General features: G+C 42.3%; 1 protein-coding gene across 1 annotated transcript in view; it reads right to left on the bottom strand.

Moving 5' to 3' along the window:
* The window catches only part of LOC107122122 (pleckstrin homology domain-containing family A member 7-like), an 84,921-nt gene continuing 58,834 nt past the window's right edge, over positions 1 to 26,087 (bottom strand). The window contains exons 16-22 of the mRNA XM_015425155.1: positions 21,747 to 21,823; positions 20,550 to 20,750; positions 13,466 to 13,618; positions 5,965 to 6,098; positions 4,986 to 5,128; positions 1,996 to 2,098; positions 1 to 79 (exon numbers count right to left, since the gene is read on the bottom strand). Of these exons, the coding sequence (XP_015280641.1) occupies positions 2,007 to 2,098; positions 4,986 to 5,128; positions 5,965 to 6,098; positions 13,466 to 13,618; positions 20,550 to 20,750; positions 21,747 to 21,823 (800 nt within the window). The 3' untranslated portion in view covers positions 1 to 79; positions 1,996 to 2,006. The remainder of the gene's footprint in view (positions 80 to 1,995; positions 2,099 to 4,985; positions 5,129 to 5,964; positions 6,099 to 13,465; positions 13,619 to 20,549; positions 20,751 to 21,746; positions 21,824 to 26,087) is intronic.

Here is a 26,087-nt window from a genome sequence, read left to right as displayed (position 1 = left end):
GTCTGCCAGCTTCCTTGTTGTCCTCCTCCAAGTCATTGGCTGGTTGATGCCAGATATCAGCGATCAGTCACTGCTTTTGCTGGCACGAAAAGAAACAGAAAATGGTTAACAGATATTGTCACATCTGTTCTGACAACACACATAGTCAAGACAGCAGGAGGTGTTGCTTTTTTTAAAGCTTAGAATGGGAATACTGACAGGGCTATTTTTGGGCAGGAACGCACAGGAACGGAGTTCCGGCTGGCTCCTGAACTGGCCACGCCCAGCAGGAGCTCATTAGCACAATAGGCCACACCCAACACCAGAAATTCATTAGGATTGGCTACATTAGGGGTGTGTGGCCTAACATGCAAAGGAGTTGCTCAGAGACTTTGCAGTGAAGTGGTTTTGGGGAAAACTGGAGAAAAGTCAAGGGGAGCCTGGGAGGTGCAGAAGTGCAACACGATGCTATGGGGAAGCTGGGGGAAATGCCACATCTCAACAGCATCAAGGCTAAAGGGACTATAACCTGCCTGCAAAAGGTCTAAGTCTGCTCTTGACAGAGAGATCAGGAATACTGGAAACAATTTCTGCCAGCTGCATAACACGTAGATTGAGCTTCTGTTTCACTTCCAGTTGCAGGGTTTTTAAAACGATATAATAAATTTTGTTTGATTTAAATAAACCTATAAATATACAAACAAAAAAGGAACCTTAAAAGCATGCAGGTATTTAGGCCTGGGCGTAGCCACAGGCACAAGCTGAATGGCAAATGCCAAAGAGGTCTTGGCCTACAGCTCACAGGTGATCCAGGATCAGTCCAAGACAGGGGTTGTCAGTCCCCCAGCAGATCCCCTCTGCTTCCGCCTCCCATTTCCTGCTGCTGTTCCAAATGGTGGTGGGAGGAGGAAAAAAGGCTGCTGGGCTAATGGCATAACATCACTTCTGGGGAAAACCCAGATGTGACGTTATGCCTTTCTAGGAATTGCCAAACATCAATTAGGAAATCTTCAGCTCAATTCCTAGAGAGGCACAATGTCAATTGCAGGTTTCCCCCAAAGTGATGTCATGCCATCACCCAATGGCTGCTCCCCACGCCCTCCCCTCTCCCGCTGGTTGCCAAAGCAGACATGGCAACCCAAGCCCAGTATGTAGTTTATTTTATTATATTTATGTATTTATTTAAGGAATCTTTGTGCCACCTCTCCTGGGGAACCTGCTCAACATGGCTTAAGATAACAATAAAACTCAGCCAAAGAATAAAAGGTAAATCATTGGACAGCTTAAAAGGAATTTTAAAAAAAATCAGACTAAAAGCACACTATGAAATTATTTTAAAGTATCGAGTCCATAATTAAAGGCTGAGTAAACAAAAATGCTTTGGCCTGGCTCCTAAAAGAAAGCTGATACCCAGAATTAAGCTTTGTTTGTCTTAAAGGTGCCACTGGATTCAAACTTTGTTCTGTTGCTGCAGGCCAACACGGCTACCCATCTGAATCAATCTGTATCAAGAACTTTGAAATTAGAACTTTGAACATTTGACAACATATAGCATTTTCCCAGCTGCACTTAACCAAACTGTAATACCATAAAACAGTATATTTCCCCCCTAATATTACAAAGTCCATCCTTAATCTGTTTTCCAAGGGCTCTCATCATCTCAGTCTACATGTGAAGATATTATTTGTGCTACTTAGCGAACACACTATTTCATCTACAAGTTTTTCTAGGTACATTATTCCTTAGGCTGCTGCTAAAATGTCAGGTCTAAACATCTGACAATTAAACATTATGCCTTGGTGAGGTAGTGGCCAAAAACATTTCTCGGCCTCACAGCAGTTATTATCTATTCCTGTAGGCTCATATGCGCTTCATAAGAGAATTTTGTTATTGTAGTAGGCAAGAGCACTTGATTTTACATGCACTGATTAGGATTATTTAACATCATAGTGTCCAACAATGTCAAAGCATACAGTTAATGGCAATATAGGCAAGCCAAGAGCAGTTAATCCTTACTTTTAAGGCGCTTAGACAAATGTGTAGTGAAATCCATTGCTTAAGGGGAGTGGTTGAGGTACAGAAGGTGAGGGTACATTAGATTGGTAGGTCAATTGCGGAGCTAGAAGGGATCATACACAGGAATTAGGCACTATGATTTTACATATGCGTGCACACACACACACACACAGAAACAGACACATGTGCTTGACAACACAGTCTTGGGTGAGCTAAGTACCTTTACTATTCTGTGCATTAAAAAGTATACAAATTCTGCACCCAACAAAGACAGGATCCTGTGATCTGATTCCCATTAAAATCTAATCTAGTTACTTATATATCTTCTGCTTGCAATGAACAGGGGCAAAAAAAAATATCCACTGGAGCTTTAGCTCACTTCTACCTTCCAAGAGTCTACCAGACACCCTTAAGTGATGTTGCCATGAGCTCTTTTCTATTTAAGGGAAAACTGAAATTTCTCAGAATATATGTAAGTATGAAGTGCTGCTTCTTGCTGAGCAGCCCTGGGCACTCTTAGGACTGTCTCCCACTGACAGAAGAGTCTTAGGCTTCTTGCTTTACTTACTTTCTTTAATTTGAAATGGAGTCATATACACCAAAATGCTACTAGGAAGAGAAATTTCTTTCTAATACTATAATGGCAGAAGTCCTTCCTTAGGCAACTGTGGAACTCTGGCCCGTAGCTAACATGGGGCCCACGGGGCCTGGCCCCCTCGTGTTTCTTCTGGGGCCCCTCCTTCCTGGGCTAACCCCAAGTGCCCCAACTTGCTACCTGCATTGTGCTTTGATTTAATTAGCTGGTGCCCCCCCCAGGCCCCCTTCCAAAAAATTCCCTAGCTACAGGGCTGGAACTTCTTCCCCCAGAGGAGCATCAAAAGCAGAGCCTGATTAACTTCCTGATGTGCTGACTTCCCTTTGGGAGCAGACTTTTAATGGCTAAGTAAAGCAGGCCTTGGTCCTTGGTAATCATGTGTACGTAGAACGGGATAAGCACTCAGTCTTTACCACTGAACCATTTACACCATTACCACCAAACATAACTAGGGCCCCGGTCAGACGTGCCTTTAGATCCGACTCAGCTGCAAATGCCTGACAGATCTAAAGGGCATGATCAGAAAACAACATCTGGGAAAGGTCCAGCAGTCGTCAGCACCCCATGATGCCCTGCCACGGAAGCGAAGTTAAAAGACAACAGGGAAAGTCCGGTCCTAATGCTTGCTGACGGGCTGTGGATGGACTTTCTCCTGTCCGATTGCTCAAACACACACTCATGCCGTCGGGATGGTCTTCTCTTTCCATCCTGGCTCGGTGCCAGTTTCCCTCCCTCGCTTAGCAGTATGCACATAACTGCATACTCCATGGGAACCCTCAGTGCGGAGGTGTGATTCCTTGTTTATGCACATGGGAAACAAAAGGCAAAAAAAAAACCCACTCAGCCATGTGCTGTCTGATGGGGCAGTGACGGGCTGAGCCCACAGCTACAAAGGATGTGTGATCGTGCAACGCCGTGTCAATTTCAACCAGGTGAAATAGGCTAGCTTCTCCTCCACACCAAATGGCACGTCTGACCACGGCCTCTGTATGATAATTCAATTATAGTATGAAGATGTAAAATTGTTGTTATCTGCCTGATAGAAATAAAAATTAGCAAAGAAAATAAGACAATAGACAGCCTACTGGGCAGTTTGGAGGCAATGCTGGCCCTGACAGATGAACTAAAAATGCCACTGAAAGTATTAGTGAGGCACTAAAGCATTAAGGTAACTAGGAAGTAATACTGAGTAAGAACATCTTCATCTACTGTTTCCGTATCGTACTAGGAGTCTTAATGCATGTTGTGCAAATAATGTTTTTCCCTTTTACCATACCTAAAATTTCAATAACAATTTCCACCAAACCAATAACAATTTCCTCCAAACCAATTGCTAGTTTTAAATCTTGGGGTAATATTAACAGCCAAGTTTCAGCATTTTTTTTTTATGAGATGTTCTGGGTACGTGGACAGAAAAAGAGATGAAGCGATGTACTAGAAGACATAATGGTAAAGCACAGCATATGGAGAACAGGGAACACATATGGACTTTCACTGACGACATGACAGAGTCTGATCTTATTCATAGCTGCATTGTTGCGGGCACTTCAGTGTGCAGAGAAACTACCAGGAGGCCTTGTTGCGGGCAAGAAAACTGATAGCTGACTTCAGTGTGCAGAGAAACTACCAGGAGATCATGGCTCATTGAAGCTGTATTGACATAATGCTGAATAATTAATCCTCCATCTTTAAATTTCTATCCAAGCTTTTGTAGCATGTTTCGAACTATTTCAGATTAGGCTTTTGCGTTTTTTTTGCTATTTTCATTCCTAGATCTTAACCAGTACATTAGGGTCTGATTGGAAGGACCTGCCATGCTTTAGCAGAAGTGCAACAATTGTTTTGGAACAATTCCTGTTTAAATACCGACTGGCCTGCTTCCTTTCCATACTCCTCAGTGCCAATGCTCCCTCTAAGCTGTGGAGTCTTGTGAGCAAAAATTCTACTTGGTGAGCTGCTGGCATTAAAGCTGTGAAAGAGCGATTTGGCTGCTGCATAAATTAGTTTGCTCTGGAGCCATCCCTTCCTGAGCTAAGACAAAAATGTGTGATCCAGAGGCTAAAAAACTGTGAGCTAGCTCACACTAACTCAGCTTAGAGGGAACACTGCTCCTCACCTCACACACTACTTCTGAGTCTTCTAGGCATTAGTGACCATCAGTGACAACCTCCCTGACAGATTAATATGGCAGAGGCAAACAGTATAAGACATGCATTGGCTCCAGTCTGCACTGGACTACATCCAAATAGCTCTAGTTTGGGTATGCCTATCAGTGCAGACAAGGGCTTAGGTTTTTCATTGGTCCGTAGTGCTGAGCAGAATCTTAGAAGTTGTATCAGGAGGAATAAGAGATCACATTGTCACAGACATTGCTTTATAAATAACTGAGCAATACCTGCCACCTCCTTGCTCCGCTGAGAGGCTTCAGAAGCCAGTGCGTATGATATGGAAATAATGCGTTCTTGTTCTTGCAACTGTGAATCTAAATTAGCTGGGTTGTGTTTGTCCTGAGAAACTGGAAGCTGTAGGTTGTGCATACTAGGAGGAAAATAGGGGGGGGGGATTAATCTTAAGTGCATCCGATGTACACAACATTCACTCACACTCCAAATCCATAGTCTAAAGTGGAAATATCTTCAATGTCTCATATGGGTTATGATACTCCTGAAAACTAGGGATTCGACAGGAGATAGTGTTTAGTCTCTTAATTATATTTGGACTTTCCATTTCTCAAAGGTAGTAAAAATATTTGGCAGCATTAGGAGACAGGGAGGGGAGAAAGGAGAAATGATCTATTCTTTTGTTTGAACCAGCATCATCTGATTATCAGCAACTGTGGTGCAGATATATGAATTGAAACAGTTCTGACGTATATTAAGTGTTTTCGCTTATTCTGACAGTTACCAAACTTCAGTGCAAAGCGAAGTGTAAACCAGGTTTAGAAACCCAGCAAGTAACTGCTAAAATCTGAAACCATTGTTACCAAACACAAGCGACACTGCTGTTAAATCCCGTGTGTGTGCCACTGGCTCTAACTGTGGGTTAGATACAAAGAACCATAAGCAGAACAAAAATAAAATTGCTAGAATTGTTCCATAAATGGTTATGCTTGGTCTGGAAATTCACTCAGTGCTAGAGCAGTTAGTTGTTTCTGGCCAGTGTGAGTGATTCCGTAAACTGTTGCACAATCTCTTGGGCAAATCAAAATACAAACATGCTATACAAAACATGCAATTGGTTTCCAGTGCATTTGCTCCTATAAATATAGTACCATGGTATATAAAATTATAATTATACTTTTGTGGTACGGTATGGGCTTCTTTCAGTTTTAAATGTTAAAAACAAACAAGATTCACACACTATAGAAATCTGACCTTGATTTAGTAAGAATAGTCTTTATTTTCTCTGCCTTACGGTGCCTTGCTGCTAATTCTTCTGGAGTGAGAGGTTCTTCAGGCTCCAGCTCAACATAACGCTCTGGAATTGCAACCTTTTCAGGTTTTGATATCTAAGGGTGAGGGGAGGAAAGATTGTTATGAATTGGTCGTGCTCACTAGACACATAAAACTGCAATCAACTGAAACCTGCAACACAAAATCTGCAGAAAAATGGACAAAACAGCCACTTTAATATCTCTATAATTGCATTCTACCAGTCCGGTGAGATTTGTAACATACTTCTACGGTTAATTCCAAATGCTCTCCCAACGTTTTCTCAAAATAATTTTTGAATACTGAAAAACAGTAAAATTGTATTAGAAACACAGAATTTTCAGGATGTAATGCTTTATCTGCCCTCAACTGGATAACCTAGGCTGGCCCAATCTTGTCAGATCTCAGAAGCTAAGCAGGGCTGGCCCCGGCTAGTATTTGGATGGGAGACCACCAAGGAATACCAGGGTCGTGGTGCAGAGGCAGGCAATGGCAAACAGCCTCTAATCATCTCTAAACTGCCTTGAAAACCCTATGGGGTTGCCATAAGTCAACTGTGACTTGGCGCGACTTCCCATCACCAACAATACGTTATGTGGCACTAACTATATTTATTATTTAGTTCATTTACACCCCACCTTTCTCCATGGTGGGGACCAAAGCAGCTCACACTATTCTCCTATTCTCCTTTTTATCTGCACAACAACCCTGTGAAGTTGCTTAGGCTCAAAGTATGTGACTGGTTCATAACTACCCAGTGAGCTTCCACAGCAAGATGGCGATTCAAACCTGGGTCTCCTGTACCCTACTCTGAAGGTCTAACGGCTGCACCACACTGGATTTCATAGGGTGGCTGCTGTTGAACAGTGACAAGCAAGCCAGGACTGGTTGAGTCATGCAAGTCAGGCAGTATCGAGTCACCCAGTGGTTGCTGCCAGGCCACGTCAGGCGGTATCGAGTCACCCAGTGGTTGCAGCCAGGCCTGGGGTTGACAACCTCCAGGTGAGACACGGAAATCGCCCAGTATTTCAACGGAACTAGACGACACAGATCTGTCCCCCTGGAGAAAATGGCTGCTTTGGAAGGTGGACTCTATGACATAATAACCGGCTGAAGCTTCTCTCTTCCCCAAACATTGCAGTCCTCAGACTCCACCACAAAATCCCCACCTGGAGTGTCACACCTGAGCCACACCTGGCCTCAAAGGTCAAACTAGGCCTGGAAAGAGTCCTGCCCCCTCCCCTTGCCTTTTACTGACAGAACCGAGCCTCGAATACTGTGGTTTCCTAGCAACAGCCACTTACAGCTACAGCTTAAAACTACAGCTGCCCCTTCTATCATTTTTCAGGTTTGTAGAAAGGTCTTGTCCATTCACACCTCCAATCAGCGGATTTAAGTATCCTCAAGTTTTGCTGACTTCACTATCAATATATGGATTGGAATGAAAACTCATTTAGAATGCCATCTGCTCAAGCAAATCCTCTCTCTCTGTGTCAGACTCACAGCAAACAATGAAATACACTCTTGCAGGAAGGTTTTATTTTTTCACAAATTTGCTAGCTTCTTAAGGACTGTGTCAACAATTCTGTTGTGATGTTCTCTGTGTTTAAGCAGTTTCTTCTCTGTGCAGTTAAGGAAAGGAATCTGGGATGAGAAAATGGCCTAATGAACTGGGAGATGCTTAGATATGTCTTGATATACAGAGAGCCTGGATAAGTGGAAACAGTAGTCATGAGGAATGAGGGAGGACATCCCTTTAAGCCTCAGACCTGGTCTAGCCACACCTGGCCTCAAAGGTCAAACTAGGCCTGGAAAGAGTCCTGCCCCCTCCCCTTGCCTTTTACTGACAGAACCGAGCCTCGAATACTGTGGTTTCCTAGCAACAGCCACTTACAGCTACAGCTTAAAACTACAGCTGCCCCTTCTATCATTTTTCAGGTTTGTAGAAAGGTCTTGTCCATTCACACCTCCAATCAGCGGATTTAAGTATCCTCAGGTTTTGCTGACTTCACTATCAATATATGGATTGGAATGAAAACTCATTTAGAATGCCATCTGCTCAAGCAAATCCTCTCTCTCTCTCTCTCTCTCTCTGCATATGTGTTAACATGGGTGTTCTTTTACTCTATTTTTCCTTCACAAATTTGCTAGCTTCTTAAGGACTGTGTCAACAATTCTGTTGTGATGTTCTCTGTGTTTAAGCAGTTTCTTCTCTGTGCAGTTAAGGAAAGGAATCTGGGATGAGAAAATGGCCCGGTGAACTGGGAGATGGTTAGATATGTCTTGATGTACAGAGAGCCTGGATAAGTGTAAACAGTAACACGTCTTTCTTCCTTACTTGAGTAGTCATGAGGAGTGAGAGAGGACATCCCTTTAAGCCTCAGACCTGGTTGTGATCTTGGTGCCCATGTGGCTCAAATGAAAGTGTCAGAATTTCTTAATTCCCTTAGGGAGCTGAGTGCTTACAAAACTTTACATCCCGGACAAATTTCTGGTCTTTCCTATTGAAATCTCAGAGATATTGCCTTTAACCACCAGGTGGCTCTACAGCATTTCAGAAATATACTTAGAAATCAAAGGACTTTTCCCCACGTAGACTATAGTGCAGGGGTGGCCAAACTTGCTTAACGTAAGAGCCACATAGAATAAACGTCAGATGTTTGAGAGCCGCAAGACATGAACAAATATTACACGCACATTTTTATTGGGAAATATTATTAACATTAAAGGACACTGCCAAAAATAAAAACAAAAGGGGTAAAAACAGATATTGATAATGACATTTATTTGTCCAATGATATTTGTTTGCTAATGATATTTATTTGTGAAAGAGAGAGAGAGGTGGAAGGAAAGAATGAATGAGGTGGAATGAAAGAGAGAAAGAGAAACACATGCAGAGAAATAATGAAAGCAAATAGATGGGGGGAGAGGGAGGGGGAAGGGAGGAAGAGAAATAAAAGGGAGGGAGGGAGAAAGAGAGAAAAAGAAAAAAAAGTGTAAAGAAAGCAAATAGATGGGGAGGGAGGAAGGGGGGAGAGAGAAAAAAACAAAGTAAATAGATGGGGAAGGGGGCTTGGAGAACACCTTTAATTTCAAATATGTTCTCCATTTAATTTCAAATTTTTTCCCCAGGCCTCCTGCCCCGGCTGCCACACCAGCTGGGCTTGGAGAAGGGATTTAAAGAGACAAATGCCTTATGTGAGCCAAGCCAGCTGGCTGGTACAGCAGTCTGGCGGGGCCTTGACAACACATTTAACTTAGATGGGGAGAGAGAGAGAGAGAGAGAGAGAGAGAGGTGGAAAGAAAGCAACTTTAGATGTGTCCTCCAAGCCCCCACCCCCAAGCTGGATGGCTTATTTTATTTATTTATTAAATTTATACCCTGCCCTACCCGAAAAATGGGCTCTGGAGAAGGGATTCAAAGAGACAAATGCCTTCTCCAAGCTGGCCGGGAGGGGGGGCTTTGAGAACACATTTAAAGTTGCTTTCTTTCTTTGCTCCCCCCCAGCTCAAACCTACCCTGGGAGGGGAACACTGGCTGGGGAAGGGAAGACTGATTGGGGAGGCATGCCTCCCATTCACTTCCCCAGCCGCCCTGCCTGGAGCCGCACAATATGTGTGAAAGAGCTGCATGTGGCTCCCAAGGCACTGTTTGGCCACCCCTCTATAGTGCATAATGAGATAGTGGAGGGGGAGAGAATAAAAATAGGTTGCTTACCTGTAACTGATGATCTTCAAGTGGTCATCTGTGCAGTCACACACTGGGTTTGTGCCTGCGTCAAATCCTCACTGGAAAGCCTGAAAAAGCTTTAAGGATAGCCTCTTCTATGCGGAGTCTATCTCAGCTCTGTTGAGCACACGACTACTGAGCATGCTCAGAGCCGAGGTAAACCCCACCCCCACTCAGTTCTTTTCCAACACCACTAGCAGGTCACATCACAATAAGAATAGCAACAGGAAGATGCCAGCAGTGGGGAAGGCCAGGCGGGCGTGTGTGACTGCACAGTTGACCCCTCGAAGATCATCGGTTACAGGTAAGCAACCTGTTAATCTTTGTGGTCTCTGTGCAGGCCACACACTGGGTGACTAGCAAGCTGAATTTAAATTTGGAAGGTGGGTGCTGGCAGCTACCGCACACAGGAATTATAGTTATGAAGATAACCAAGGCAGTAATCAAGGAAGTGAACTTTATTATAATATTTCAAAATCAACCAAGTACAGAACTCAAAGTAAGGTAACTTAGTATCACTTTATCTTTAGGAACATAAAGTCTATTCAACATTTAAAGGTAAGTAACATGTACAACCTGTTTAGCTACAGACTCAACTTTTCGAACTGTGTTTACTGTGTAACATTCAAAGGTATCACTCAAATTTTAAAGGTAACATTTATGTTTACTTTACCTACATACGTAACACTCCTCTCTGCACTATGACCTATTTTCTTTTCTTTTAAACCTCCATCATTGGAAAATTAATTTAGGGACTGCCTGTCCAAAACTAGCATCCTTTCTAGCCTTGATGTCCATAGCATCATGTGCTGTAAATGTTGATGGAGAAGACCAAGTCACTGCAGCACAAATGTCATCCACAGCAACTCCCGCCATGGAAGCTGCGGTGGTTGCCACTGCCCTAACTGAGTGAGCTTTAGGTACGCTTGGTAAAGGTACATTTGTGAGTTGATAGCATAAGGCAATGGCAGAAGAAATCCACTTTGAGAGGCGTTAGAAACAGGAAATCTCTTGTGAGGGTTAGTGTAACAAATAAGCAAGCGATTGTCTCTTCTGAACATCTGGGTCTTGAATAAAAGCAAAGGGCCCGACGAACATCCGACATGTGCAAAGCTCGTACATGGACTCGTAGCGTTTAGGAATAGGTGGTGTTGAGGCAAGCTTCTTCCACGCTTCTTGTAAAGTCGCTATGTGTAGTGGCAACACAGGTAGTGTGGAAGATCTAGGGAGCTCGGCCTGGAGAATGTCATGAACTATGTCAGAGACAGGTTCAGCCTTGTAAGTTAATTGTATCCCTAAAAAATTGTATCCCTAAAAAAATCCCATGCATTGCACCAGTTTGGTGTAGTGGTTAAGTGTGCAGACACTAATCTTGGAGAACCGGGTTTGATTCCCCATTCCTCCACTTGCACCTGGCTGGGCAAGCTGTAGTTCTGATAAGAGCTGTCCTTGAAAAAGAACAGTTTCTGTCAGAGCTCTCTCGGCCCCATCTACTTCACAGGGTGTCTGTTGTGGGGAGGGGAAGGGAAAGGAGTCTGTAAGCTGCTCTGAGACACCTTCGGGTAGTGAAGGGCGGGGTATAAATCCAATTTGTTCTTTGTCTTCTTCTAAATCCATAAAACCTTTAGACCCTTCCAGAGTCTGCATGGTCTTTTATGGTTTAGATTGTTGATCCAGTGGAGTATGGCCATCTCCCTCTTCATGCGATCCCAGTCCATCTGAGTCCGCATCAGAGCCAGCCGGAGAGACCAATGGATGTGTATCTGCATCCTCCATATCGTCCAGCTGTGATGACTCATGCGCTTCTTGCATTATTGGACCTTTAACCAGTCAATCCTTGCCCTTTGGGATCACCAATAAGTGATGTCCCTGATCAACTGGTGGTCTTGGGTGTGATCGGTGACATGGTGAACCTCACGTTACAGTCTTATGCTGGGATCGTGGTCAAAATCTCGGGTACTCATGGTGTCTTGTTTGAGAAGGAGACCGTGAGCATGAACAGGAGTAACTTTGCCGATGCCAATCTGGTGAATACTGACAGTAATAGGGCTCTGATATTGACCAGTCTGGACGTAGGTGCTCTCTTACACTGAAACCGGTCCCGGAGTAGTCACTTGCTGAGCCCAAAGAGCGTGTGAGGGAATGTTCATGCATGTGCCCCCTATATGTTTTGTGTTGTGGTCTCCTGTGGTGCCGCTTCAGGATAGGGTGCATCTGTCCTCCACCAAGATCTGGAGTGGCGGGATAGCATGCACAGACGGGGACAGCATTGCTTCCACGTGTCCCTGTGTCTCCCTCTGACTTAAGGAAGGCAGTTGAGTAGATTGCTGAGTCACCGAGTCTGATGGTGTCTGTGTGCGTCTCACTGACAATGAATTTGACAACAGCCCTATTAACACTAAGGGTGGCCCCGTCGGTTTCAATGGCTGCTGATCGTCTATCAGTTTCGATATAGCTGCTGGTTTCGAGAGACTGGAACCTTTCGTGACCTTAGATCTTGGAGCAACCTGACTTGAGCTGGCTGGTCTTTTGGACGATTTGTCAGACTTTGCCTTGTTAGGCTTTGAGGTAACCGTCTGTTGAGGCACCGAATCTCCCCGCTCTATGGGTGGGGGAGTTGGGTATGTTGAGATCCACAGGGTTGATCCATCACTGGCGCCAAAGATCTTTCTAACAAGAAGGTTTTGAGGTGCGATGCCCTATTCTTTCTAGCTTGGCGTGTAAACTTTAAGCAATGCGGGCAAGAGTTTGTTCTATGATCCTCCCCAAGGCACAGTAAACAACGGTCGTGGCTGTCCAATGGGGGGGATCTTAGTGTTACATTTAAAGCACTGTTTAAAGAAGGGAGTGCATCCCATATGTTGCTCCCTCAGCTTAGAGAAAGAACTGATTCACTTATTACAGAGCAGGTAGTTATATTACTTGAGGTAAATAGATACAGCTATCATGGAGCAGTGAGGAAAAAATCCAACTGACAGGCGAGGAAAAAGGGAACTGAGCAGGGGCAGGGTCTACCTCGGCTTTGAGCACGCTCAGTAGTCGCGTGCTCAATTGAGCTGAGATAGACTCCACATAGAAGAGGTCGAGGAAAAAGGGAACTGAGCAGGGGCAGGTCTACCTCGGCTCTGAGCACGCTCAGTAGTCGCGTGCTCAATGGAGCTGAGATAGACTCCGCATAGAAGAGGCTATCGTTAAAGCTTTTTTAGGCTTTCTGGCGAGGATTTGACACAGGTGCAAACTCAGTGTGTGGCCTGCACAGAGACCACAGAGAAGATTATGATGATTCGGTTTAGACAACTGAGGACTGGATTCAGGGTTTAAAGCCCCTGTGGTCCTTCTTCCCTTTTGCATGTAGCTTTACTTTCAGTTTAGTGCAAACCACAATGCACTGCCTTGTCTGAAGCAGTAAACTATGATTCAAACCCTGTTCAAACCAGGATTCCCAGTTTTGGCTTAGAGAGAAAAGTGCAAACTACAGGAATCTATGGTTTGCGCTAAACTGCAAGCCATATAAAAAGTAAGTAGAAGAAAGACAGAGAAAGGCCCATCATATTAATAGCCAAAGGAAGAGACTTCTACACATTTTCCTTGCAAAAAACTCCTGCGTAAATGCTGAAGCTATTGATTTAATGAAAAACAGCAGAAAAAGAGATACCAGTGGATATCATTTAGAAAATGGGAATTTAGACATTAAACATAATGACAATCTCTTACCTCTTTGCTAATATCTAAATTGTAATGTTGAGGTTCTAGGTCTTCTTCTGTCACTGACACAGGATCAACCTTTAACCAGTTATTTTCCTCTTTTTCTTCTGGGCGTACTGCCCTTTCCAGTAGCTGTAAGTCAAATTCTTGCTCTCGCTTCCACTAATGACAAATGGGAAAGAATTAAAGTTTGTTCACTTTGCTCAATAAAATTTGTACAAAAGTGCCCTATTATTACCTCAAATACTGGCTTGATGAAACAGGAAACTAGAACTTACCATAATATTCCATTTTGGACATTCACTTGATGGGTGTCCTTGATGGGGTACTCATTCTCCCCAGCCAGCAGAGGGCAATCTAATCTCAGCAAAAAAACTCTAAAAAGACTGGGGGACTCACCTTTCATGTCAGGAACCAGATGTACATGTCAAACCTAGCAATCTTGATGAGAAAATGAATCTCTAAATTTCCCATGAAAGCATTTTAATTTTGCAAGGACAACTAAATTAATCTACACTGTCCAAAGATACCATTATATGAACAAATCTGATTTTTTTTACATCCTTACCCCCAGAAAAAAGGGTAGGATGGACTACCATCCAGCAAGCATCTAGAAAAAAATTAATTATATTCAGACTTTCAGTTCTCTGTGACTGAGTAGTTTTCTTTACTGAGTAGTTCAATAAAACGATATGCATTCTACTGGAACAGGAGAAATTTTTTTGGTATCTAAGGTAGGAAACATATATTTTAATGTGCCTCATATGAATATATAGGAACAACTCTGCTATTCCAACATATGAGTATTGAGATGTAAATACCCAAGGAAAACCGACTCCATAAGCCAACAAGCAAAAATGTTGGGGAGAAGAGGAAAGAAACCTGAAGCACTGCAGAGTTCACCTGTGTAAGAACCAGCCCATCTCGCTACTAATATCATGGGAAACGGAAAGAACTTTCTAAGAGAAGCTGTGGGATCTCCTTCCCTTTTAAAGACTGTCAACTGCATAAGTATCTGTTAGGGATAGTACAAATTGAGGGACCCCAGAGCCTACAAAGGGCAGATTCAGATTTGGGTGGCATATTACCATTCACAGTACATGTGGCTCTGCATCTCTCGGTATGGTATTGCTGGAAGTCACCCTTACATGATGCAGAAAAAGCAGGTTTTGTATACTGAGATTATTCTACTCTTCTTTAATCTTAGAAATCAGTGGGGGCAATCAAGGAACTTAATGCACTAAATATTAAAAGGTTAACAAGTGTGTTCCTTGAACAGACTGTCAGACTGCGCTTAGAGAGGACAAAAACTGACCTTGTTTCCTTTTACTGAAAAAAGAGAGAACAATTGAGTCCTGACAAAAAGTGCCTTGCTCTGCCTTTCTCTGCATCACAGTTCTTATATGGTAGTAAGACCTCTGGGAGCCTTCCTCCCACACTTCCGAGTTAAATTGTTTAGGTGTTCTATTTTTTTTAATTGCCTTAAAAATGTCTTAAGGGGCAGTAAGAGCTAACTGCTGGCTTAAGAGGATGAGTATCCCATATGAGCTCACCATCTAGAGAAAATAATCCATTGTTACACTACTAAACTCCTTGCATAAGCTGAGGTCCTGAGTAGTGTTCTCCAAAAACATCCTTTTAATAGGGTATTTAGTTTGTAAACGTGGCCAAAAAATTTTTGTGGTCCAGAAAACTATACCATTAAAATCTACACACTGTATTTGTCATGTTAGTGGAATGTCCCTAAATTTTACAAGCACAGTATATGTATTCTTAAGACATGTATATATTAAAGAACTTTTGAGAACTATGAGCATGGAATGTTCTCATCCATCAACTTTTTCTGACGCACAGAGCGATTGCTGCTATTCTTATTTACTTCATTTATGCCCACTGGGGACCAGAAATGTCTTTCAGCATTTCTCCCTCCTCCTCCTCTGTTCTTACAACAACCCTGAGAGGTAGGTTTCACTGAGAGAGTGTGATTGGCCCAAGTCACATCCCATATGAGCTCACCATCTAGAGAAAAGAATCCATTGTTACACTACTAAACTGAGGTCCTGAGTAGTGTTTTCCAGAAACATCCTTTTAATAGGGTATTTATTTGTAAACGTGGCCCCAAAATTTTGTGGCCCAGAAAACTATACCATTAAAATCTACACACTGTATTTGTCACGTTAATGGAATGTCCCTAAATTTTACAAACACAGTATATGTATTCTTAAGACATGTATATTTAAAGAACTGTTGAGAACTATGAGCATGAAATGTTCTCATCAATCAACTTTTTCTGACACACAAAGCGATTGCTGCTATTCTTATTTACTTCATTTATGCCCACTGGGGACCAGAAATGTCTTTCAGCATTTCTCCCTCCTCCTCCTCTGTTCTTACAACAACCCTGAGAGGTAGGTTTCACTGAGAGAGTGTGATTGGCCCAAGTCACCCAACAAGTGGGGATCCAAACTTAGGTCTTCCAGATTCTAGTCCAACACTCTAACCACTACATTATGCTGGCTCTTAGTTCAAAATGATACAATTAAAATGCAATCCAAACGTTTACCACAAGAACACCTGGAAAATTTCTGAAAAGTTCAAAAATTATATTCGACGTAACAGTAATTTTATACACGTTGCACCTTGTAAAACCATCCCAAAGCTAAGCTTATCCGCCTTACTCTTCACAGAACAAGATGCATCTTTAAACAGTAACGTCTCTTATACAAGTAAGAGAAGGCTTGGATGGAACACCAATTGATTTGGAATGCAAATTTGAAAGTAATACACGCTATTTCTTTTGCTGCTGAAGATACAACTGAAATCTACAAACAGTCATAGACCACATTCCAGAAGACCACATACTGACATTGCTTTCTGGACTGCATCCTTTATAAACAAAATTAGAACATGTATGTTCTCATCCAATGACATGAATGCTTTATAAGGTCACAAAATGACAATCAATGTGCTGAAGCCCTGAAATGTTGCTATTACTTGTGGCACTGAAACAGAAAAGACTGATTGGTTTGCTTTCCCCCAGCTCTGTTAATGGCATGACAATCTGCCCTCAGATGATAGATCTTAGAAACAAATGTATATTATTACATCATATTTGCAATTATAAAGTAGAAGACTTTCAACCTTTTGGCTCAACGTAGTACTTTAAAAAATTCTATTCATGCACAAGCTCTTGATTTTCACTCAAAATGTATGAAATATTTGTATTTGCTCAAATGTGAAAATGTTGTTTGTTTTAAAGGCAGTAGTTAAATGCCCCATAATCAGACATCTCAATATTCAAACCAGGCCTGATTGCCAGAACATGTTTCGCAGACACAGTATTATTATTTTTAAATTAATTTGATAGTGTAAGAAAAACATGAAATCAATATTAGAAAGCATGTTTATTGGCTTTGATATGTAGTCCTTTACATTAAAATTAAATGACAAAATTCAGGTATGCTGCTCAGCATTTTAATGTCATACTACATTTAAAAAGTGATCTTTTAAAAAACATCAGTGCATTGTATTAAAAGTCGATTTACACACACAATGTAGGCAATGTTAAAACTGTGCGCGCTAATTACATATTTCACTGTCTATCATTTTGGCTGCTAAATTATCGTAGTGCTGTCAATTGTGCTATCAAATGTCACTGGAGCCCTTTAGATGCATGAGGAAGAAACCTTCAGGAAACACTTTCTTCAGGGCCTTACTGTGCCATTTTATATCTTTTACAGCAAGAAAACAGACCCATATGGCACACAAATACGTGAAATTATTTGCTTAAATGATTTAAAAGTATGAAATGTTCACGTCAGAAATAGGTATGCAAGAGCCATGTCACCTTTAATGATGTTTAAATTCTGCTACTTAAAAACATGACTATGACTGAGATTCACATTTCCAAAAAAAACTCTTATCGGATATCTTGGCAAAAAAATTAATCTGAGTATGCCGGAGTCCCTTTTTGTGATCAAATGGCAAGCTTAGTGTGGTCTGGCCACATGTCTTAATGTAATCAGGAGTAATTGGTCATGGAGAGTTGCAATCAGACATCCATGGCTGATCGGTCAGACTGCAACCAAAAACGCAGTGGCAGCCTGTCTTTCCCTCAGCTTCACAGCCTGGGTGTGGTGGTCGTTTCCCCTGACAGGACAAATTGTTTAAAGAGGAGGCAAGGCAAGTTCCACACTGTCATTTTTGTCACTTGTTTTTCCCTATTGCTTTGGGTGTGTCCCCCTTTTCCACATGTGTTTTGCTCCCTCTGGGACTACTAGAGAAAGCAACACACCCTGAAGCAATAGGGACAAATGAGTGACAAAAATGACAGTGTGGAAGTGGCCAGTGGCAGCCTGTCTCTCCCTCCAGCTTCATAACCTGAATGTGGAGGTACGGTTATGCGCACATCACTAACTAGTTAAAAAAATGGCGACCAGGAAAACAAGAGACCAGTCAGACCTGCCTGACGGCTTGGGTTTGCAACAGGGGCATCAGACAACAGGAAATCCATTTTGAAACCAGCTCAGCCCAAAAGGATTGGGCTTTCACAGGTATCAAAGAAACACGCAGTAAGAGGGAGGGGAAACGGGACACAGACGACTGGGGCACAACTGACAGATGTTGCTGTCTGATCATGCATTTTAAATCTGGAAGGGAACAGCAACGGATCAAACTGCACATCTGATCGCAGCCAATATGTATTTAGTAAAGTAATGAAAAGTAACTGAATTGCAAATTAGTGCTACCAAACAGTTGTTTAAAACATGAAACAAAAAGGTTAAAGTGCAAAAAAGCAAAACCTCACTCAGTAGTGAGTTTAACACAAAGCTACTAAAATGCAATTAAGCCTGGAAGAAACTGAGTAGTCTTAGTTAATTATTGTTTTAAATAATTAGAAAATTTAAAAACAAATAAAGAAGCCATTATGTATGATGAGTAAAAATTCTAAAAGCAAGAGACCTTGTGCAATGAATTAAGCAGGTGATGAACATTATAATTCTAGTATGCCAAAAGGATTAAAAAAATATAAAATTAATGTTGCAGTGCTTGTGTAAATCCTTCAGAATGATAACATAACAATCATAAAACAATCTTAGGGTACCTACAAGATTAACATGTTTATTGTGGCGCAAACCTTTGTCGGCCACAGTCCCCTTTACTGAATGCATGAAGTGTTACCTGTGTGAGCAGTAAAATACCCTGTGACATACATATTACTCTCCCTTGCATAGCTTGACTTTTTGGCTCAACTTGCAACAAATAAACAAAAACATTCTCTGTTCTCAAGGTACATATATACCTGCTAACTTAGGTAATCATTTCATGCATATGTGGAAGTGGGCTTTGCCCGTCAATAGTTTATGCTTGTGGTTCCTCTCTCTGCCTCTTTTGCTGCAACAGGCTAGCAAGGATTCCCCACTCTGGAATTTTTCTCAGTACACCCAACAAATATAGCGCACACATGTGGTTATTTTCAGAAGTGATACTTAAATTGCTCTTTATGCCTGTAATTGAAATTTAAAACTGACATGCTTCTTCATTTTTAAAGTGCCTTTAAAGTGGTCTTATGCTTTCTGCTTTGCATTGCCATTATTCATACAGGACGGAATATAGATGAGGAACCATTCTGAGTATCACTTCTGAAAGTACACAATGGATGATCAGGTTCTACACAGCAATGGGCCTTAAGTACCCTTAACTGTGTACTGGATTGAAGTCCGTTAACAGAAGTTTGCTGAAATTAACTGAGATTATTTCAATGTAACCATTCTTAGGATAGCAGCTAGGGTTGGCAGCCCTCAGGTTCAAGTGGGGGACCACCCGCTTTTGGGGGGCTTCTCCCTGCTGCCGGCCAGCTGGCTGGCAGGGGAAACCCACCCCCAAACAGCAGTGTCCCTGTGCAACATCGCCAATGCGATGACATCACACAGAAGTGATATCATCACGTCGGGGACATCAGCACATGACACTCTGGTTTCAGGGCAAAACTCTATGGTAAAACCATAGAGTTTTGCTCTTAAACCAGAGTGTCACCGTGCAAGGTCCCCGTTCAAGGTCACTGTTTGGGGGCAGAGCCCCTCCCCCCTCCCAGAAGACTCCCTTGCTCCCCCTGCCAGCGACAGGTAAGGACCTGGCAACCCTAACAGCAGCCTAAGTACCTGAACCTAGACAAACTGGCTGTGGTCCAAAGAAGAGATACAGCATGAGCAGCATGATATTTACTCAAACTCAAACTGACCTCTGATAAAAAGGTTAAAATGCTCTTCATTTAAAAGCAAAACTGTTTTTGGCAACAAACACTGCGGTGTCAGAACTGACAAGTGAAGTGCTGTCTATGTGTGTATCACTTCGTTGGATCACGGCTACCACTTGGAAGAACGTCCTACTCATTTTTAAGGGGATATACTTCTGAGTGCCAGTGGATGACTCGGAGGGTGATTTGTTTTGGGTAGTTGCTCAAAACCAATCAACACAGGGTTGTGTTTAAATTAATACAGTATTTAGCCACTGAAATAACTTATTTCTCACTAACAATGTAGAGCGTTGCTAGAGTATTCTACGCATTTTAAACATAATTTATAGTAAAGGGGCACTAGCAGCTGTACAAACATCTATGAACTTAACAGTTATTACATAAAATTTGTCAAGTTCTATCTTTTTTAAAAAAATCCTTATTTGATAGAACCATTAAACTTGCAATATAGATTTTTTTTAAAAAAAATGCACTACTTAATATTCTAAGGGGCTCATTCTTTCATGGTGCAATCAGGAAAATGTACAAACTTACTATTTTCATGGCATCATTTGAATCAATTGGAAAAAAGCCAGGACCAACCCAAGATCCATCTCTGAATGCATTCCAATTCTTTTCTCTTTTTGCTTCACTTTCTTTCTGCCAACTTATTTCCACACCTGCTACATTAAGCTGTAACTATTTTTAGTAGAAAGCTATTTTCTGTTACTCAGACTGCAGAACTATACTATAAGTATTATATAATACAAGTATCATGCACTCTCAAATAAAAGTGCTTACTAGAGAAGCTACAGGTCATATTTTTAGTCTAGTCCTTTTAAGGCATATCTAACATACTGAGCCTATATCTGCAGAAACAGGCCGGATGAATGGTCGTGATGAGACAGATTGTCTTTCTCCTTGACTAAGAGTTCTCTTGCGTTCACGAACTAATGCCTTTTGGTGTCGCTTCATTCTTTCTAGTTGTTCCTCAGCACTCATTTTGCCTCTTTGGTGGTCTCCAGAGTATAACCGTTCCAAGGCACTCTTTGGTCTCTCCTGTTAAAAATAACAGATAAAGCATATATTATAATTAACAGATTTAAAGATGGAGGGATGCATGCCAGTGCATGCCATATGGAACTCCCTGGAAGAATGGTGGGGATAAAGACGGACATGAGAACTGCGAACTATGGTCCAAAGTTACTATTCCATCAGAGCTGCTGGCTGTCTTTCAATCTCTTTTCTCAGTGCAAGTAGTTCTATGTTGCTGTGTAGTTTTCCATACTACTGAAAGAACATCAACACTGGAGTTACTTTCCAGTGGAGGGAGAATATCATCTGCAGGAATGGACTGTGGCCTCCTACTCTACGACAAACATGCTCTGAATGTTTAACAAGCACCTCGTTTTCAAGGAGAAATCCCAGCAGGTCTCTGGAGCACCAGAACTAATAATACTGATAAGTGTAGTTGCCCTAACCGAAAGACTTACATTCAAAAGCCTGATTTAAGTTACAACCCAGTATTAATTTCTTCTGTGATCATTTTAAAAGTCTTCTCTTCTTTTTCAAACTGAACCACTGGGGATGTTTTGAGAGGGAAAATGGTTTTGGAGAAGACATTTCTTAAACCCTTAGTCATCTGGCCCGGGGGGGTGGGGTACAGGAACTTCTAAGCTCCCCCTGCCTCTGGGAAGTAATTCAAGCGTTGGTGTTCCAGTGGGAAAACAGGAGGCGAGGAAATGGTTAGCATCTCCTCCTGCACTGTTCTCTTGATCCAGTGGGAAAACAGGAGGCGAGGAAATGATTAGCATCTCCTGTTCTCTTGGAAACACCGCTCCAGTGCCTATATTTTGAAAAGGAAAAAAAAGAGTTTTTAAAAATGATAACAGAAGTAAACATAGCATCCAGTTTGAGACTAAGCTTGTGACTGTACTTATGGTACAGATGGGGTTAACTACCAGGATATGTTAAACTCCAATGCAGACTAAAGCAAAATACCTCACTTCTCATCATTGGTGTTCAAGAAGATTGGAAACAAGTTTGCAAATATACCTTGGAACCATCTCTTCGAAACGTTGCATAAGATGAAGTTGTTGACTGATGCAGTCTGGAAGTTGAGCCAGATAATCCTTTACAAAGAGGGGGAAAAAGCCTTTCAAGAAAAATTGTAATCAGGAAGGGAAGTTGTACTCTAGCATTTGTGATCAGTGTTTCACTAGGCAGCACAGTAACAGGACTAAAGGAATTTTAATCACAAGCAACAGTCATATGCCTCAGCTGCCAAAAAGTCACTGTGATCTGAACATAGTTTGCTGGGCCATCTGAAGGATTTCGGTCTTTAGTGATTATCCTTGTTTTTCTTTGCTCCTGTTCCAATCTGAAATTATTTTTCTTCTTGACTTTCATACTAGTTTGAGATACCTCCTTTTCACACAGAAGGACTAAGTGTGTTTTAAAAGATTTAACTGTGTGAATTCTGATTCTGATGTGTGAATATGGAATATCTATGTGTTAAAACTCAAACCAGCAACTCATACTAGAATGAGAGCACTGAAGAACTAGTACAATGATCACTGTGATTAAAAGCATATCTTATAAGGATTTGCAATTACAGTGAGCGTATCATTCACAGAATGCTAGGAACGTGGCTATTCAGTGGCCTTTTTTGCTGCTTAGATTTGCAAGGAAACTGTAAACAAGCGCTACTCCTATGTAACAAAACTATTAAAAATAATGTATCCTAATCACAAACAATGTATACAATTATAATAACTATCAAGTGTACAACAAGAGGTCCTTGGAGACAATAGTTGACGAAGCTCTCCGGATTGTGGGTTCGTTTCGTTAACACTTCATCCGAACGGGACCATAATAACGTGCTATCTTCTATTTCTTGAACGTTGTCGAATGTTTAAACATTAGTCATGGTTTTCTGTACATCAGTTCCTCCTTACAGCAATTTCCTATTATTCATACTAGTACATATTCCATTCAGAGCGGGCAAACCAAAGGGGAAAAACGCTCTGAATGGAATATGTCCTAGTATGAAATAGTACTATTATGTTCAAGAAATAGAAGACAGCACGTTATTATGGTCCCGTTCGGATGAAGTGTTAACGAAATGAACCCACAATCTGGAGAGCTTCGTCAACGATTGCCTTCAAGGACCTCTTGTTGTGCACTTGATAGTTATTATAATTGTATACATTGTTTGTGATTAGAATGCATTGTTTTTGAATAGTTTTGTTACATAGGAGTAGCGCTTGTTTACAGTTTCCTTGTGTCTTTTTACTCCCTTAGATTTGCAAGGATCTATAACAGAAATTCTAGCAATTGCTTGTGGTATAACCAGGATAAATACCCCTTTTTACGTATGAGGTGGTATTCCCTAAGGGCACAACAATTTGGGGAGAGTAATAGCAAAGAGAATTTCTGGTAGCTTCACTATCAATTTATCACGGACTCCTGATTTTCCCCCTTCCAAGATTATGCTGCAAGGAAGAACCAGGTAAAACTCTTAACACAATAATAATGCGTAGCTCAGTTAATCTTTGATGCAAGAAAAAGAATACAAGTCAAAAGAAAGTTAATGATTGGAAAAGGTTAAGAAATTGTATCTATTAGTCAGACATAGAACTCTGCAAGAGGTCAAAGTTATAACACAATTAGATATAGATTGGAGAATGTTACTGAGATGAAATTTGTTAAGATTATTGCGTCGTGTCATTAGTATGAACAAGTGGAGACTAGTGTTCCCTCTAAGCTGAGTTAGTGTGAGCTAGCTCACAGTTTTTTAGCTTCTGGCTCACACATTTTTGTCTTAGCTCAGGAAGGAGGGCTCCAGAGCAAACTAATTTATGCAGTAGCCAAACTGCTCCCTCACAACTTTAATGCCAGTAGCTCACAAAGTAGAATTTTTGCTCAGGAGACTCCACAGCTTAGAGGGAGCATTAGACCCACAAGAAACTTGCAGGATGGTTATCCCATTCCTCACACCTTTGCTTCCTCCCCTTTCCCCCTACCTCTCTCACATTCTTTCTCCCTTCTGCCCCCCCTTTCTTACTCTCTATCTCTCCTCCACATATGTTACTTCGTGGAGGAAATGGCTGGTTTGGAGGGTGAAGTACATGGCATAACTGGTCTGAAGTTCCTCCCTATTTTGCTCCCACCTAACAGCCAACCTACCTTTGTGTGTGTGTCTCTCTTTCCATCTCCCCCCTCCTCCACCACAGCCTCTACCTAAAAAAATTACAGTCTTTCTCCACAGTGGGGACCAAAGCAGCTTAAATTGTTCTCTTCTTTTTATCTGCACAACAAACCCATGGGGTTGGGTAGGCTGAAAGTATGTGACTGGTCCGAAATCACCAGTCAGCTTCCACTGCAAGACAGGGATCTGAACCTGGGTCTCGCAGACCCTAATCTGAAGCTCTAACTGCTACATCACACTGGCTTTCACAGGGTGGCTACTGATAAACAGTAGCAAGCAGCTGGGCCTACTTGAGTTATGAAAGGGAGATGGCATCAAGTGGTTGCCAAGCCTAGGGTTGCCAACTGCAAAGTGTGGCCTGGAGACCCCTGCTCCCCTTTCCCCCTACCTCTCTCACATTCTTTCTCCCTTCTGCCCCCCCTTTCTTACTCTCTATCTCTCCTCCACATATGTTACTTCGTGGAGGAAATGGCTGGTTTGGAGGGTGAAGTCCATGACATAACTGGTCTGAAGTTCCTCCCTATTTTGCTCCCACCTAACAGCCAACCTACCTTTGTGTGTCTCTCTCTCTTTCCATCTCCACCCTCCTCCACCACAGCCTCTACCTAAAAAAATTACAGTCTTTCTCCACAGTGGGGACCAAAGCAGCTTAAATTGTTCTCTTCTTTTTATCTGCACAACAAACCCATGGGGTTGGGTAGGCTGAAAGTATGTGACTGGTCCGAAATCACCAGTCAGCTTCCACTGCAAGACAGGGATCTGAACCTGGGTCTCGCAGACCCTAATCTGAAGCTCTAACTTTACTTCTTGGATTTTTCTGCAGACCCAAGAAGTCCCCTGAGTCCATAGAAAAACCTGTTGGGGGAGAGTGAGCCCCCATTTGCGGAAATAAGTATATGCACACAGAGGGGAATCTTGGCTATTAGTATAGAGATAATTTTGTGTTTTCTCTTAAACAACGAATACTGAAGTATGCTTCCATATTTATGAGCTATTTAATTTTTATTGGCTAGTTATAAATACATTTTTGTTAAATGTTAATGCTTGCTAATAAATAAAAAAGGCAGAAAAGTAACTTATGAGTAGTAGTTGGAAAAGGGTCTCTTGTTTCAAAACAGGGTCCCTTTCTCTGGGAGGTTTTAACATGTGGTGAATGTATTCTGGAGAGCAAATACAATTTGTCTTAGGAATGCTTGGTGGTTGGGTTTTGTTTAACATTCAGAATCTGGGGATAAGACAGATTTTTATTTTTGCAGGCTACAATCCTTAGCAACCTAGGTGTGCTGTGGGGCTTTTCTCCCTTCCCTCCAGCTGTGGATTCTTCTATTGGAAAGGGAGTGCATGCACATGCAATCAAAGTTCATTAAAGATGGGACTGGGTAAGGCCCCTTCTTGCCCTGTAATTATGAAACTGTAATACTATCTGGAGGCAAATAAAGCGACACAATAAAAGGACTGTGTGCTGTGATCTGCAGAAGGCTGTCCTGTCCCAGAAGAAGAAAACACCACTCACTTGAGCCTTCCAGCATCCAATCACCTTTGAGAACGGGGGGATGGAATGTTGGAGGGAAAATGCAGCAGGAGTTCAGTTCACTTCTGCCTCAGGGAGAGAGCAGTTGAGAGCTCAGGTCTGGCTCAGGAAAAGAACAGACAGTGAGGGCTACCTCTGCTTGGTAGTGTGGCAGGGTGATTTGGCTCTACTTCTGACAGAGAACACAGGACCCAATTGTTATCCTGTCTCTGGCAATAAGTAGACCTTGGCCCCTGCCACACGGGGGGGAAAAACACGGGCAAAGTGCAGCTTTTTAAAGCCGAGCCGCCGCGCACTTCCTCCCCGGCATGATCAGATGCCGGGGGGAAGCCACTGAAGAGGGAGGGAGGCAGCCAAACTGCGCATGTGTGCACGTGCGCAGTTTGGCCGGGAGGCTGGATTGCTGTGGAGGACGAGCGCACCGGCAATCCCACGGCCATGCTTGCTGTGGTGCTCCACTCCTCTGTAGGAGGTGCTTTTTTACAGCGGGTTTTCCAGGTGTAGGGACAGATCGGGGACGGGTGCGCACTGCTTCCCAGATGTCGCGGTGAGATTGCGCCCGTTTGCTGTGCCCCCGATCCGTCCCTCTCCCGGCCCAAAATCTCCCGTGTGACCGGGGCCCTTGTGCCATTTAGTTTGACTCCTGGGAAAGGGC

Source organism: Gekko japonicus, unplaced genomic scaffold (genome assembly GCF_001447785.1).
Source record: "Gekko japonicus isolate JY-2015 unplaced genomic scaffold, Gekko_japonicus_V1.1 scaffold4088, whole genome shotgun sequence".
Classification (NCBI taxonomy): Eukaryota; Metazoa; Chordata; class Lepidosauria; order Squamata; family Gekkonidae; genus Gekko; species Gekko japonicus.
The sequence above is the reverse complement of the archived record's forward strand: the minus strand, read 5'-3'. Positions and strand labels throughout refer to the sequence as shown.